This window comes from Nanorana parkeri, unplaced genomic scaffold, assembly GCF_000935625.1.
Source record: "Nanorana parkeri isolate BGI_ZX_2015 unplaced genomic scaffold, ASM93562v1 scaffold13, whole genome shotgun sequence".
NCBI classification, from domain to species: domain Eukaryota; kingdom Metazoa; phylum Chordata; class Amphibia; order Anura; family Dicroglossidae; genus Nanorana; species Nanorana parkeri.
In genome coordinates this window covers 2,608,540-2,625,988 of record NW_017306281.1, presented here as the reverse complement: position 1 = coordinate 2,625,988, position 17,449 = coordinate 2,608,540, and the positions used below count along the sequence as shown (strand labels likewise).

General features: G+C 40.4%; 1 protein-coding gene across 1 annotated transcript in view; it reads left to right on the top strand.

Moving 5' to 3' along the window:
• KNTC1 (kinetochore associated 1) overlaps nt 1-17,449 on the top strand; it is a 136,874-nt gene that overhangs the window by 8,504 nt on the left and 110,921 nt on the right. The window contains 16 exon segments of the mRNA XM_018556904.1: nt 110-187; nt 6,709-6,743; nt 6,831-6,941; nt 8,454-8,547; nt 8,648-8,700; nt 9,127-9,242; nt 9,335-9,389; nt 9,976-10,074; nt 10,345-10,388; nt 10,474-10,539; nt 10,622-10,697; nt 10,976-11,101; nt 11,181-11,270; nt 13,494-13,559; nt 13,644-13,705; nt 14,504-14,615. Of these exon segments, the coding sequence (XP_018412406.1) occupies nt 110-187; nt 6,709-6,743; nt 6,831-6,941; nt 8,454-8,547; nt 8,648-8,700; nt 9,127-9,242; nt 9,335-9,389; nt 9,976-10,074; nt 10,345-10,388; nt 10,474-10,539; nt 10,622-10,697; nt 10,976-11,101; nt 11,181-11,270; nt 13,494-13,559; nt 13,644-13,705; nt 14,504-14,615 (1,283 nt within the window).

The following is a 17,449-nucleotide window of genomic DNA, read 5'->3' as shown; positions in this document are numbered from 1 at the left end:
TTATTAAGTCTTTTTATTGTTTTTGCCTTTTTTTTTTTTTTTTTTTTTCTTCTAACACCTTGTACATTTTTACATTTGTGCCCCTGATTTACTCATTGTTTTTCTCCAGGTGTGTATCACATGTTCCTTTTGACAAATGGAGGCCTCAGTTGTATAATGTACTTTCATCTCGCAAGGATAAATGATGGTATGCTAAAGCTGTAAACTCCTTCTTTATGTAGTTTAGCAGCTTTTTGATACTGTAGCTGTGGCAATGTACAACCTGTTCCAACTTGCAAATCAAATGTATGGAAACCTGCCATGAGAGAAATGCCTAGGTTATTATTCCTGATGAATTCAATGACTTGTGTGAAGATCAGGAGTTTTGACAGGCTTGCTGTCTACTTGTCTGGGGATGGTGACTTAGACACTATAGAAACCAGTGGACTAGCCAAGGTAGCCAAGCAATTTATTTATTTTTTTGTTAGAGAAAAGGGTCTGCAAAGACAGACTTCCTTTTAAAGTAATATTAAAGTCAGAAGGTTGCTCCTTGATTTTTTTAAAGTTTTAGCTTCCTGCAGGATTAACTTATCCTTTTGATTTTGTACTCAACAGGACGTTCAGGGAAGCTGAGCTGGCAGAGTTGGAGTCAACTGTTGAGAAGCAACAGTCTTTGCTTCATGGGCTTTTTGGCATCAGACAACTTGTTTTGCAAGGTTGCCACCTGCTCTTCTGTTGACACGTTTTCTAAGTTTTACCAAGTGCATTCAGACCTCCTCTGATGTAATTTTTGACAATAGGGGCCCTTTAGGCAGCTTTTGAGTTGCAAGCAGCCCTCAGTTCTAGGGATGCACAGATACCAGTGCCGATTCTTGGCATTTTCACAAAAACTACCAGGCTTGCAGCTGCAACAGGGCCCTGGCACTCCACCACTGTCCTGAAATTATTAGCCTTTAATGGTTTTAGAAAAACTGCCACATGACACTAAAAAAAAATAATGTATCCGTAATTGGTATGTGAGTACTTGGACAAATATTGGTACTTTTTATAGTCTGGAAAAAATGGTATCGGTGCATCCCTAATAATATGTAATATACATTAAAACAGGGATGCTCAAATCCCAGGAGCCCCGTAGCCAATGCTCCTTAAAAATGACAGCTGCCTCCTAACCTTTGAGTTTTTCTCTAGTCTAGTCTTGGAGCTGGAAAAGTATCTGTACTTTTACTTGTACCAAGTTTATTATTATACAGGATTTATATAGCGCCAACAATTTGCTCAGCGCTTTACAAAATAGTGGAGACAGTACAGTTACAATACAATTTACAATACAATACAGTTTCAGAACAATAGGGTTCGGAGGGCCCTGCTCGTGAGAGCTTACAATCTAGTAGGAGGGGCAAGTGATACAAAAGGTAATCATTGTTTGGATTGAGTTATTGGAGGAAGTAAAACCCAGTTTTATGTTGAGATGAGGTAGGCTTTCCTATAGAGATGGGTTTTTAAGGATCGCCTAAAGGTGGGCAGCGTAGGAGATAGGCAGACAGATTGGGGTAAGGAGTTCCAGAGGATGGGTGACACTCTGGAGCAGTCCCGGAGGCAAGTATGGGAGGAGGTAATGAGAGCTAGAGAGCAGGAGGAACGGAGAGGACGGTTTGGGTGATATTTTGAGATGAAATCGGTGATGTACGTTGGGGCGGAGTATGAGACCTTACATCCCTACTCTGTTCTGTTGTGTGAGCCTGTTAGTGTTCTGTTGTTTCCCACCCCTCAGTTGGGCATTGCAATAGCCTCTGAATACTGTGCCCCTCAATGGACGAGGAAGAAAACTGGATTTTTGTACTTACTATAAGATCAATTTCTTGGAGGCACACTATCTATGATCTTGCTTTTGGATGCTGCTTGGCTTGGGAGGAATTATACTGGGCTTGTCACTGTTTTTTGTTTACCAGTATCAACATTCCCCTGCATTCAGCAGTATAACCTTCTCTGAATACTGTGTCCCCCAAATAAATTAATTTTAAGAAAAGTCCAAAAAGTAATTTAATCTTAGTTCTGAGTGGAGTAGGGAAGGGTTAGACCCTATATCAAGAGTTTATTGCTGTTTTTCTCCCCACTGGGGATAATCACCTTTTTTGTTGTTGTTGTTGCCCTGGTGATCACTGTTAGACAGAAAGTGATGGGAAAGAGTTATAACCAGAGATGAGGGTAAATCATCCAAGGACACCTCCTGTGACAATTTTCTAACATGGGAACTCCCCTCACTTTAGAGAATTTTACTTCGGTCAGGATGGAAAGATATAAATCTCTGCAGCAGAACACACAGACAAACAAAAACAAAACTTGATTAAGAATTTTAACCCTTACTTTATCCAAATGTACTACTATATCGCCAATAACATATTATTCCATTTACATACACTTTAATGAAATTTGTATATTTAAAATATTTATTGTATATTGGGTTAGGATATATTTTAATATAACCTCTTGATCATATAGTACAGGACACAGGCAGATTCAGAGACAAATGGGTAATATGCAGGTATCATCAGGCGATTGGACACTGGCCAAAGCAGTGATGACACTCAGTTCCTTCCACTCCCAGAAATTCCTGGTTTTTGTTATTGTCCTTAGGTGATGGTGATTGTCCTTACTGTTACTGTTCACTCTCTGCTAAGTGAACATATTTCTATTTTAACTTGCCATTTTCTTTCTTGTAATGCTTCAATCAAGTACCTGCTCCATCCATTGGGGCGACTTTACAACCTCTGGAACACTATCCTATGGCAACAGCTTTGACATCCATTCCCTCTGCTAGATGGATGACACAGGGACTTCACATGCTGCAGTGTGTTGGGTGAGCCGCAGGGTGCCATAAGTCTAAAGCAGTGGCATATCTGCACTGGTGTGACCCTGTCCCTGAAGCCCCTTCAGGGTATGCTCGTCCGAAGAGTGAAGCCTAGGGTTGTTCACCGGCTGGTGAGACTGAGCCCGTGATCCCTGGTCTCTGCGCAGGCAGTTTGTTTGGCACTTATGGACTGGCAGGTCTTCCCCGCTGGCAACTGTGCAGTTTGTCCATCGACTTTTTGCACATTGAAAGATACCGTATTTGTCGGCATATAAGACGAGTTTTTAGATCTAAAAACATCCCCCGAAAATCGGGGGTCGTCTTATACACCGGGTATGTGTGCTGAATGTGCGGTAATACTGTATGTACGGTAGCTTCGGCTACATACTGTATACAGCGCTGAGCCAATCACGGCGAGCGATTGTATTCTATTAATGAATACAAAGCCTGCTCGGATTGGCAGAGGTGTACATTGCTCGCCGTGATTGGCTCAGCGCGGTATACTGCATGTAGCCGAAGCCTCCGTACATACAGTATTACCGCACATCCAGCGGGCTGACAGATTAGCCTCTGGCGGTCTGATTTTTTTTTTTTACTTTTAAAATTCCCGCTGGTTCCGCCCCCTTGCGGCGCTCGCAAGGGACGGAGGACACAGCGGGGATCGTGGACAAGGTAAGAGACTGTAATCCCGAGTGTGGCTTGGGGTTACCGCTTATGGTACTGAAAATTAACCCCGAGCCACACTCGGGAATACCGCCATGGAGGTTAGTGGGTGTATTTAAACATTATTTTGGGCTATACTCGTCTTATATGACGAGTATAGCTCAAAACCTATGTTTTAACACAAAAATGAGGGGGTCGTCTTATACGCCCAGTCGCCTTATACGGCTGCAAATACGGTACTTGTGCAACCTTCTGCTAAAGAGCTGGTCTGAACAGACACTGCCGGCCAATGTCCAAAGAATGATTCAGACGCTGCAGTGTTTCAGATCCTCAACCTTCAGAAGTTGATGTGGGATCCCACTAACTGTTTGGAGTACTATCACCTTTTTTGTTGTTGTTGTTGCCCTGGTGATCACTGTTAGACAGAAAGTGATGGGAAAGAGTTATAACCAGAGATGAGGGTAAATCATCCAAGGACACCTCCTGTGACAATTTTCTAACATGGGAACTCCCCTCACTTTAGAGAATTTTACTTCGGTCAGGATGGAAAGATATAAATCTCTGCAGCAGAACACACAGACAAACAAAAACAAAACTTGATTAAGAATTTTAACCCTTACTTTATCCAAATGTACTACTATATCGCCAATAACATATTATTCCATTTACATACACTTTAATGAAATTTGTATATTTAAAATATTTATTGTATATTGGGTTAGGATATATTTTAATATAACCTCTTGATCATATAGTACAGGACACAGGCAGATTCAGAGACAAATGGGTAATATGCAGGTATCATCAGGCGATTGGACACTGGCCAAAGCAGTGATGACACTCAGTTCCTTCCACTCCCAGAAATTCCTGGTTTTTGTTATTGTCCTTAGGTGATGGTGATTGTCCTTACTGTTACTGTTCACTCTCTGCTAAGTGAACATATTTCTATTTTAACTTGCCATTTTCTTTCTTGTAATGCTTCAATCAAGTACCTGCTCCATCCATTGGGGCGACTTTACAACCTCTGGAACACTATCCTATGGCAACAGCTTTGACATCCATTCCCTCTGCTAGATGGATGACACAGGGACTTCACATGCTGCAGTGTGTTGGGTGAGCCGCAGGGTGCCATAAGTCTAAAGCAGTGGCATATCTGCACTGGTGTGACCCTGTCCCTGAAGCCCCTTCAGGGTATGCTCGTCCGAAGAGTGAAGCCTAGGGTTGTTCACCGGCTGGTGAGACTGAGCCCGTGATCCCTGGTCTCTGCGCAGGCAGTTTGTTTGGCACTTATGGACTGGCAGGTCTTCCCCGCTGGCAACTGTGCAGTTTGTCCATCGACTTTTTGCACATTGAAAGATACCGTATTTGTCGGCATATAAGACGAGTTTTTAGATCTAAAAACATCCCCCGAAAATCGGGGGTCGTCTTATACACCGGGTATGTGTGCTGAATGTGCGGTAATACTGTATGTACGGTAGCTTCGGCTACATACTGTATACAGCGCTGAGCCAATCACGGCGAGCGATTGTATTCTATTAATGAATACAAAGCCTGCTCGGATTGGCAGAGGTGTACATTGCTCGCCGTGATTGGCTCAGCGCGGTATACTGCATGTAGCCGAAGCCTCCGTACATACAGTATTACCGCACATCCAGCGGGCTGACAGATTAGCCTCTGGCGGTCTGATTTTTTTTTTTTACTTTTAAAATTCCCGCTGGTTCCGCCCCCTTGCGGCGCTCGCAAGGGACGGAGGACACAGCGGGGATCGTGGACAAGGTAAGAGACTGTAATCCCGAGTGTGGCTTGGGGTTACCGCTTATGGTACTGAAAATTAACCCCGAGCCACACTCGGGAATACCGCCATGGAGGTTAGTGGGTGTATTTAAACATTATTTTGGGCTATACTCGTCTTATATGACGAGTATAGCTCAAAACCTATGTTTTAACACAAAAATGAGGGGGTCGTCTTATACGCCCAGTCGCCTTATACGGCTGCAAATACGGTACTTGTGCAACCTTCTGCTAAAGAGCTGGTCTGAACAGACACTGCCGGCCAATGTCCAAAGAATGATTCAGACGCTGCAGTGTTTCAGATCCTCAACCTTCAGAAGTTGATGTGGGATCCCACTAACTGTTTGGAGTACCTAGGTCTTCTACTGTATACGGTCCAGGCCTGGTTGTTTTTGTAACCCCAGCGATTGCCAGGTGGACTTTCTTTTTTCGGTAGCAGTTGGAGTCAATGGAATGGTCACAACATTCCAAAGTATTTTAGATTTGCTGTGGGATGCTGGACGACGTTCTCCTTGTGTCCAGACAAACTGTTCAGGTTTGTATCCCTGTCCATAGGCCTTTGAGAGGATAGTCTGTTGACCTTTATGGGATCTATTTTTCTAGATTCCCAATAACTTTCAGTCCTCCCTTGAAGTCCCTTCTTCATCTACTTTGCAGGATCAAGCTGGAGGGCATTCCAGTGTTCCTCGTGACTCCCAACTGGAATTTGGTAAGTGAACATCCTTGCCTTTGAACCTAAATCAGACATCTCTCACTAGTGGATCTTATGCGTAAGCTTGTTTTCCTTATTGCCATCACCTCTTTTAGAAGGGTTTCAGAGTTGGCAGCATAGCCATGCAAGGAAACATTCCTTTTTCTTCAAAGGATAAGGTTGTTCTCAGACCTAGATATTTTTTTCTGCCAAAGTTGGTGTCCACACCTAATCTTAATCAGGACATTTTCTTTTTGCTCTGCCTGGGGAGTTTTCCTCCACTGTTTGGGTGTGGTTTGTGCTGTCTGAGTTTACCTTTTGGTTACAGCTTCCTTCAGGCAATCTGATTGCTTCTTTGTCCTTCCTGAACGATATCCAAGGGGCTCCCTGTGCCTCGTTTGACCATTTCTCTCTGTGGATTCAGCAGATCGTTGTGTATGTCTATTCTGGTACAAGTAAGACTATACCTCTTCCTGTGAAGGCACACTATTAGGTCTGTAAGTGCCTCTTAGGCTTTTCAGCATCAAGCACCTGGACTGGTTGTCCAGTCACCTGATGATACCTGCATATATCTAGTTGTCTCTGAATTTGTCCAAGAAACAGGTTTTACTAGCAAGTAAGAAATCTTATTTGTTTTTATTCATAAAATGGCTAATTTCTGAATGCATAGTTAGTGTAATTCTTGTGCACTAAATATATCGCCAATGAATTTGCTAAACTAATTACTTTTTTACAGCTGTGGAGAATATGGACTTCACTTCTGCAAAGGAGGTAATTGTTTTTGACACGTTTCAACAATTTTTTTGATCTTTCTTTTAAAGTCTGTATTGTTTATTGTCATGCTTGTTTTTCCAACAGTTGGAAGGGAAGCTCAAGACTTCTTTCACATCTACAGAAAAATATCACACTGAAGGTTGTTTGAATTTGGTGATTGGGGATTTTTCAAGTGATACTCATCTGATTGTTGGGGTAAGGAAGTTAGTAACACACTTTACTGATCCTTTAATTTAACTTTTAAAAACAGATTCCCCATAGCTCTTACCTGTAAAGCTGGCCATACACTACTGTTTCCCGCTGAATCAAAATGTGAACTGTGGGTGGCCCTGTTGGCTTCAAATCTACTTTTGTTGAAGAGGTCAGGTGGAAAATTGTCAGCTAAGTAGTGACTACAGACAATCTGATGCAAGCGCCAGCTATTAGAATACAGTATCCGACAGGGGAGAGTTAAAGAGCGTGTATGAGTGAATCTGGTGACTCCCTCACATCCATGTCCATTCAGTTTTTTTCCTCCATAGCAGGAACTTACTGAACCCGTGTTTGGTCTGTTACAATCAGGTCTGCCAAAACAGAACTTTTTTTTCCTGACCTAGATGGAGAAATTGGATGTAAATGGACGCAGGTCTGTGTAGATCCGGCTGCCCATAGTTACATTGGGCTTCCGATCAGGTCTGCCTGAAAATCTGACAGGTGGATCTGATTGGACTGCCCATGTGAAAGGGGCCTTACACACTTTCTTCTTCTTTTTAAAAAGGGCACTTCACTTCCACTTTAAGTCTTACAGTTGCTTTCCTTAAATTTCTTTCTTTTTTCTACATTCTTTGTGCTTTTGTATACTCTTCCCACATGCATTCCTCCCTTGTAAATGGTTTTATTCTCCTGGGGTTTTTTTTTTTTTTAACCCTAGTCACAATATCTTAAACATGTCTTGTTGTCACCCCCTTTGGTGAATGGCTTGTGATGTTTGCTGCTTTATGTGAACAAAGTACAAGGTTATCCCTATCCCGGGTGTGCTGGTGAAGGTCCTTATTTTCCTCGAATTATATGGAGGCACTATCCAGCAATTTTCTACATCACCCTGCATGAACAGTGGGCATGACTGTAAGGTGTGCAAAGGATACAATTCAACTTTTTTGATGTCATCAATATAATTTTCTATTTTTGTTACCTGTTTCTTTGGGCTTTAAATTAAAAAAAAAAGTACTTAATTCAGTGCTGTCTGGTCCCTTTTCCAAGGCAGCATCCCTTGTACCCAAAATCGAGGAGCGCTCTGGTATGCACATTTTGACACATATTCCTGGTTGATAGCCTCTTAATCCTCTGTATTTGCCTATCGCTGTGATGGGATTCTCATACATGCAGCAAGGCTTGGGAGGTTAAATGGGGCGGAACATTTTTTTTTTCCTCTAACCTTGCAGTGTGTACTAGTGTTTGGGCACCCAGGTTTATTGACACATTACATGTTATATACTAACAGTAGTGGATTAGGTCCTTTTTATTTATATCTATGATTCTCTTTAATAATAAGACAGTGTTAGTAGGAATGTACTCAAAATTGCTGGTGGTGTGCTTCTGATGAATTTGCTTTATAGACCCCATCATTACGTAAGACGAGGTACTATTATCTTAGGCAATCTCATCAAATGTTTAATAGAAAATTCACATGAAAAGGTTAATGTTTGATTTTGTTTGGGTTCACTCCAGGGAAGAGGTGAATATGCTCTCTCAAAATGGAAGATGGACACAGTGAAAAAACACATTGCTATTCAAATTCTTGCTGATTCAAGTATGATCCAAGGTAACATTACATCCACTAATTGTCATTACTTTTTAATAAGTCATTTTTTTTATTTAGACATAAAAGCTGCATTGTTTTTATATTTGTCTTTGTTGTTAAGGTGCAAAGAAACTACAGATTTTGGACAACTTGCTGTTTATTCTGGATGAACATGTAAGTGTGCAAGCTTTTAATTGTATTAAAGTGAATTTGGGCTAGAGAGCTAGTGAAGAAGGGAAGAGGTAGGACATTTTTAAATGGTAACATTTCCCGTATAGTCCATAGCAAACAATAAAGAGGAGGGCTATGCTATGTGACCAGCTTGCAAGTCCAGAAAAACAGGAGTTTGCATCCCCATGCAAAATGGCCTGCCGGCTACATTGACTTCTGTAGCAGATACCATATACATAGCCTAATTACTAAACTGAGTAACCTCTATCCAGTAAGTCCTGCTAGGTACTCAAAATGGTGAGCTACAGAGACTGCTCTGGACCTATAACTCAATACCTGGCCAGAATTCTCCTGTAGCTGTGGGTAAAATTCCAGAAATTCGAGTAAGTAATATTCGACGAATGGTAATACAACATATTTCACTTTCAGGGCATTCTGAGTGTATGGGACGTATACACTCTGGTTTTGATATGGGATTGGCCTTCCTGTCGCATATCAGACTTTCTTTTAACATCTGAAGGAGATTCATCATCTTCAGTTACACGGTACTTCTAAAACATGTTGTACTAATTGAATTTACTTGTCTCATGTGAAATGCATTACTATTACAAAATATATGTGCTGTCTCTTCTTGCAGGCAAACCAACACTAACCTTAAGCTTATAATTTTAACACTTCCTGATGATAAACCGGTAAGTGCTGCATTTTAGACATTACATTAAGTATCTGTATCGGCACTGATACTAGTATCGGTGCACCCCTAATCAAAACATATTTTACTTCTCACTGGTCAGCGCAGTCATCTGACCACGTTGACCAATGAGTGCTTGCACTTTGCGAGCAAAATTAAAAATGCATAGGGGAGGACTGCGCTGGACAGCAGTACGGGGGACAGATAGTACACCCATACTGGCGGAGGGGAGGGATTGTTCGCCGAAAGGTAAGTATAGCCAGGGGGGTGGCGGTTTGGGAGAGACGGGGCCAGATTTCATCGGGTAATTTAAATTTTTTCATATTACCTGGGAAAATTAACTTACCCTTTAATGCACATTGTGTGTGTGTAAGATGTCCTCCAATGAATGCAGAGACAGTGTTTTACAATAAATCCAATTTTTTTTTCTAAAGAAAACTCGCTTTGCAGCTGGAATTTTTTTTTTTAGATAATTTAAACTGAAATTTTAGTTGGGATTTACATATTTTGTATAGAAGTTTGTTGAGATATGGTAAACCTGTTTCAGTTGATTGCAGTTCACTTCCCTATGTGCTTTTTGTTAACAGTTGAGAAACCTGGCAGTTTATTCGTTGCCCACCATGCACCATTTATATTCAATTGAAGTATCAGATGTTTCCAGTCTTGTTCAAATTGGCATTACAATGGTGAGCTTAATAATGTTTATTCTTTCATCCTAAAGATTAATGTTTGTAAATGTTCTGAGGTTGAGAATGACCTCACTGGGACACATTTGAATCTATGGAAAGGTAGAGGATTTCTATTTTGTTCGTTTTTTTGCACCAAAGCACAGATCGATTTAAATTATGTCTCGCTTATTAGAAGATTATCATTTTCCTGAAACGGTGTTCCAGATTTAGATTTGTATACACATGCTGACATATATATCTGAAGCAAAGTCCTTCCTTCTCTTTTAGGACACAATATATCTTCTAGAGGGAATATATGATAATCACGAGAGGTATGTTGTTTCCTTACAAGGAAAACGCTGGATATGTGTATTTTTTGGGGGGTTTTGTTATCATTTTTAAAAATTGTATTTTCAGGTCATCTGAGTGTCTGGTCAGCGTGCTTGCACTGAGATGTCTAACGGAAGCTTTACCAGAAAACAGGTATATACTGTATGTAAATGGCTACAGAGGTTACAGAGATGTATGGAGCTTTTCTTACTTATCTGTTCATTCCTTTTTCCAGGTTGAGTCGATTACTTCACAAGCTTAAATTTGAGGAAGCGGAAAAGTTTGCTATACAGTTTGGACTGGATGTTGAGGTATATTCTCAGCAATTGCTTTAGGTTATACAATGGTTGAAATAAACTATAATGCTTGTGGGCATATTTATAAAGCAGTGACTGTGACATTCACTGAAGGTGAATCTTCCAGTTGCATGAGTTTAAAAAGCAGTGAATCACCTCCAGAAACTGTTTGGTAAACATTCAGCTGCTTTGTAAATATACCTCTTAATTTTAAAGTCATTTCATTAAATAGATATTAATGTGGCAGCAGTTTGTTGGAATGTGAAAGTAAAACAGATTCTCCTTTTGAGCAGCTTGTGTATAAAGTAAAAGTCAACACTGTACTGGAAAAAATGGCATCCGCATCCACTGGAGGCTATGGACAGTCCCTGTGGCAGGAGCTTGTGAATGAAGCCAAAGACAGTTTGGTTAAAATAAAGGTATGGCGGGCGTAGTCTGTATATTTTAGCTTCACGTCTGCCTTACCATTTTAATTAACGTGTTTATTTTTGCATACAGGATGACAATTTTGTGGCCGAGTACTGTGTTAATGCCCCCTGGCCTACCTATGAAGCAGCCTTTGATATGTTGAGTTATGCAAAAACCAGGGTAAGACATGGTTTTTCTTCATTTATAGTTGCAAGTTGTTGATGTTCATGTGAAAAATCTAGACATTGTATTGAATTTGAAGCATTTGTTGATTGGCCTAATTGTTGCTCAGTCAGATTTGGCTGGTTACACATGGCTCTTTACTTTATTGAATTTGTATGTTTTATGATGATTTGGGATTATTTGTTTTTTAACTCTTTTTGGCGCATGTTGAGTAAAAACAGATTTACTTATGAGTTAAAGAAGGCTTCTCCCCTAATACTAATATACTAAAAAAATTTAATACGTATGTGCCAGAAAATTAGACTGTTTATTCCTTTTGTCAAAGTTCTCATGAATGCCACAGGTTATAAGTATTAAACTTAGAAAGATATTAAGATATCTTTCTAGTACTCTAGAAAGATATAAAAACATATAGGGCTCAATTCACTAAGTGTTAAACATCGCATGAAGTTTTGAGGTAAAATAACCTGTGTGTTATTTTACACTTGAGTGTGCAATTCACTCAAATCTATGAGTTATTTACCGAATGAGATACCGCTTTGAAACATGTATGATCTGCAGCATACTCTATCACTTTTCTGTTGCCACACAAAGATGCACAATTGAGTGCAATTGTTTTAATTTGATATTTCCTAATAAATGGAACTATAACCTATTGTATACCAGTTAGGGGATACTGAAGGGGTACCACATCCACAAACCTCATTAATAACCAAATGTCGAAAAACATATATAGGACTTTTTAGGTAATAACCCACACAAGTGACACAACATGCCTTATATAAAGAAAACTGTTGATCTTTATTGCAAATCAATATGATTCCATAAAATCAATACTCAAAAAGAGCCATATGTGTTATTTATTAATCATCCTGTGCACATCAAGATGTATCATCCTTATCCTCCATGAGTATTATTGTACACATCCAAATGTTTGTTCGATTGTAACATATACTCTCAATACCACAAATATTCTCAACGCGTCTAAGAATATTTGTGATATTGAGAGTGTATGTTACAATCTAACAAACATTTTGATGTGTACAATAATACTCATACGGGACAAGGATGATGCATCTTGATGTGAACAGGGTGAAATTTTGGAAAAAACTACTTGTCCAAGGACTAAAGCGGGTGCCGAATCTACTTGTCCCTCATGACAATCTACTTGTCCTGATACAAAAAAAATTATGTTAACCAAACCGTATTTAGCAGTGCTAAGAAGCGCTTATCATTGGTCAATGCCGTCAGGTGACCGCGTTGACCAAGTGCTTGCAATTTGCGAGCGAAATTCAGAATACATGGAACAGGTACAGATAGTACACCCGTACTGGTGGACGGGAAAGGACCGGTCACCAAAAGGTAAGTATAGTGGGAGGGAGATATGTGCGGGTAATTCCTTTTTCCCAAATTACTTGGGAAAGTGAATATACCCCTAGGGTTTATTATTGAAAAAATTGACAACTTTTTCAATAATCGATTATAATCGATTATGTCGATTAGTTATTGCAGCCCTACTCTCGACGCTCGTTTAAAAAAAGTAAAGCCAGCCCTGCTACTTGTCCGTAGCAGGGCTAAGACAGTGAGAAAACCACTTGCCCGGCGTCCGGAACTACATGTCCCGGGCGTCGGGCGATACGAATTCCACACCCCTGAGAACACATATGACCATGTTTTGTATTGATTTTTGGGAATCATATTGATTTGTAATAATAAAGGTTTTTATTAAGGCCGTTTCTGTGGGTTGGTACCTAAAAACTGAACTGAGTTTTTTGAGATTTTGTTATTAATAAATGGAACTGCTACACTATGTTGGTGCGCTCTTCCAGCTCTCAAGGTGCCCATACACTTTACAACCCTCGCAAGACTTTTGTCTTGCGAGGGTTGTAAAGTAATTAAAAAAAACGTATGATCTGCCCATCTTGGACAGGCAGATCGTACTTGCGATCATCGCAAAGCCCGCCCCACTGAGGGGTGGGCTTCCGATGACTGCAATGCTGAACAGGCAGTGCGCACACCGGCCCATTCGGCAGTTATCTCTCGATCATGCTAAAAGCCAGCCGAAAATCGTACGATTCTCGGCTGGTTTTCCAACATGCTCGAAATACAAAAGTCGTGCGACCGTACAGTAGAAACGGTTGAGGTGTGTGTGTATATGTAGCTATTTGTCTGAAGCTCCATTTTTTTCTTCTGATAGCTAAATATTTATCTTTCTTTCAGATTCAGAGAAAGGAGGAAAAGTCGTTACCTGTATCCTCAGATGATATTCCCATTTCCATTACAGATGTAGTAATCTAGATATTTTACAATAAATTATATTAATGTAGGTTTTCATTGAGATGTTTATAAATTTATTTTTCAACTTTTTAGGTACTAAAAGCACAGGCCAGATTGACTACTTTTTATGGTGCGTTTGGGCCAGATAAATTCAGGTTAGTGTTTAATACACAAACATGTACAGTAAACTCCCCGTAATCCGGCATCCACAGGGATTGGTAGATTCCGGATAAATGTAGTTTCTGGTTGCTTGAGAATTAGTATTAAAATATGTCTAACTAATGCCATACCCCATACTATACCATAACATAAAGTCGGTATTGACTTCATATTAATATTGAAATGCAGTAATCAAAAGCAAATTAGGACAAATAGACATACGATCATTTCCAGGGCAATGCATGCCGCAGAACAGTGAGTACACAGGGGATTTTTTTTCTGGTTGGATCAGAGTTCTGGCTAGTTAAATACCAGATAACTGAGAGTTTACTATATAAAAAATAAAAGTGACACTAAGCTTAGGAATTAAATCTTATTCTCACTAATTCATGCTGACACTGTCCTTCCTTCTGGAGGGGGATACATTTGTTCCTATGGTCCCTGTTTATGTTGTAAAGTAGCCACCATTCCTAGCTTGCTCCTGTAATGGACTACCATCTCATGTTTAGTTTACTAATTTGTATTAAAGTTATAGCCCATCACAGGAGTGAGATTGGAGCGGTGGCTGCTTTACTACAACACACACACGGGGAGCAAAAGTAGCCACCCTCCATAAGGAAGGCCATTGTCAGTATGAATTCAGAGATGATTTGAGGATCTACAGCCGAGTGATACACAAATAAGATACATTTTGTTAATAGTTAAGGTACCTGAATGCATTTTTAAGATTTAACTCCTGAGTTTAGTTTCACTTAAAACATTTCCTTTTGATTTATTTTTCTTTTCTGCTTAAGTGGAATTGCATGGATAGAGTTCTTAAACAACAGTGATGTGCTGAAAGACATCTTCTATCAGTTGGAAGAGAGAAATTTGTCGTGTGCACAGTATCTGTGGCTGAGACATCAGGTAAACTAAACTGTAGTATGCACTTTGACTATATTGACATTTTCCTTCTTCCTTCATGTAACAGCTCTCTGTTGTGATTTTATAGTTTTCACTTTCAACTCCACTTGCTGGTTAAAATTTGCCTTAGCGCTAGTTACACCGGCCACAGTGCGATCTGGCACGATATGAGCAGACCGGAACGCAGGCATTGATGTGCCATGCGTTCCCGTGCGGCCGATCGCACTGCGACCAGAGGGCATCCCTGCGGTGCCCTCCTACCCCACAACAAACTGAGCCGACTGCAATGCAATCCAGTGCGTTCTGGCCCCAAACGGGCCAGAACGCACTGTAGCTGGTGTGAACTAGCCCTTAAAGACATTAGTTATTGTTACTCAGATAGGAAGACCGAAATTAAAAATCCCCATGTCAGTTTTACGAAAAAGCATTTTATTGAACTGCTTCCTGTCCGGCTGTTCTATATAAACAACTGGCTGGGAGCTTCTTGAATGCGGGTGGGTGTTTTAAAACAAGGCACCGCACAAGTGGGAAACTGTCACTATTTGAAAACAGCCAGCGATGTTTACAAACAGTAATCTAAAATAACTTGCGCTAATGGAATTAATAAAGGTGGGTAGATAGGGTTTACAATTTAAAATTAATATTAATATGACCATAAGGTTAAAATTCCATAAAAAATTCCTAAAAACACAGACAGCCGCCCGATCGCTTGTATGTGGTGCCAATTGGTGCGTCCCCATCCCCCCTCCTTGCCACTGCTGGTCCGGAGCTTCGCTGTGCTCTGTGATGGCCCGGAACCTGCAGACGGCTCGGTGACCAAAGATCAGAGGTAGTTCAGCACACAATCTCCCTTTGATCTCCTGTCCAGTGTCAGAATGCAGGAAGTGATGTGTATTCTAAACATAAACCAATACTGTAATGTGCGCCTTACAGTAATCCATGGTAGTTTCCCTTCTCTTTGCTGTTCTTCCTTTTAAATCCTCATGCCTTCTCATGCTTGGGGAGAACTTCCCTTTGCAGCCCAGGGAATATGTTTAAGAATAAAGCTGCTGTGTGAGGAGCAAATAGTTTCTCATTCTATCTCCCACACTGACTGCCTTTAGGCAATCCCTTAAAGTGACATTAAACCCTCAGATTTTTTAACATAAACCAATACTGTAATGTGTGCCTTACTGTAATCCATGGTTGTTTCCCTTCTCTTTGCTTCTCTTCCTTTTAAATCCTCATGTCTTCTCATGCTTGGGGAGAACTTCCCTTTTCAGCTCAGGGCCTCTTCCTGTAGGGCTGGCTCAGGTTACAAGCCTATACAAACGTATACACAGACACCGTGTATCGATTCCTGAGACAAGGCAGTCTGCTGCAAAACAGAAGTTCTGCAGAGCATGAGAACAGATATAGATTTAAAAGGAAGCGCAGCAAAGAGAAGGGAAACAACCATGGATTACAGTAACGCACACATTACAGTATTGTTTTATGTTAAAAAATCTGAGGGTTTAATGTCACTTTATGTGAAAAAAAAGTTTAAAAATGTAAAGTTACAAGAAAAAGAATGTCACATATTTAAAAACAAAACAAAATGTTTTCTTTAAAGTCCCCCGCCCCCACATACACGCACAAACATGCATCAACTGCGCCTATGTGTGAAAATTACAATGCCACACATGCTACATATCACCGCGAACGTTCAAGTGCAAGCAATAATTCTAGGGCCATTAATCACTGATGACACCAAATTGATGACCGGTAAAAGCTGCAAAGCGTCACCTATGGGAAATTTGGGGTATGGTCGGTTTTTGCGATTTCGCGGGCATGTACCGTATATGCAGGCGTATAAGACGGGTTTTTAGACCCAAAAAAACTGCCTGAAAATCGGGTGTCATCTTATACGCCGGGTATACTGTATGTAGCTCCGGCTACATAAAGTATACCGCGCTGAGCCAATCACGGCATGCTTTGTATTCATTAATACAAAGCCTGTATTAATTAATACAAAGCCTGCCGTGATTTGGGTAATACATGTTTCATAACATAACGTAGGTAAAACTTTTTGTTGGTACTTTTTCCATTATATAGTAAAAAATTAAATTTCTACGTGTCTCTAAAAAATGGTATAAAATGAATTTCAGTACAGCGTTGCATGACAGAATAAATGTCAGTCAAAGTTCTGCAGCGCTGAATACTGAAAAATGGCCTGGACAGGAAGGGTGTAAACACCTGGTCATCAAGTGGTTAAGTGTGTGTCCACACTGGGGCTAATTCCTGACAAGAAGGGAGGGGCTAGTCTCTCTGGTGGGTTTAGAGATTGCACTAAAAAGAGGATTTATTCCTTCCCCAGAATGTTAAAAAATAGGAAAAGAAAAGGTTTGACTGGTGTTTTTGGCTAAGGGCCCATTTACACTTCTGTGGTCTAGTAAGTAACACTAGGACAGTCCAATCATTTTAAATATGCTGGTCAGGCACCACACCACAGATAAAATCTAACGCGTACCTTTTTTTTTTTTTTTTTGCAATGCAGTGCATGACCTAGTGTGTTATTGTGCATTGTAGTGCAAAGTAAGTTGGGTACATGGGCGTCCACTAAGAATTAATAGAACATCATTACACTAACGCACATTAGTGTACCTCAGGAGGGTGAATGGGCCCTAAAGCTGAATTCCAGGAATGAAAAGCAGCATAAATGATGTGATTATGTCATGCCCCGTGTTTCTGAGGGAATGTATTCTTAACAGCTCAGCCCATTCTGTGGTAAGTAGGAGCAGAGACACTTTATGTAGAAAATGAAGCTGTATTATGGTGAAAGGAGGAGGCATTTGTGTTTATAATGCACTCTTCTTTTT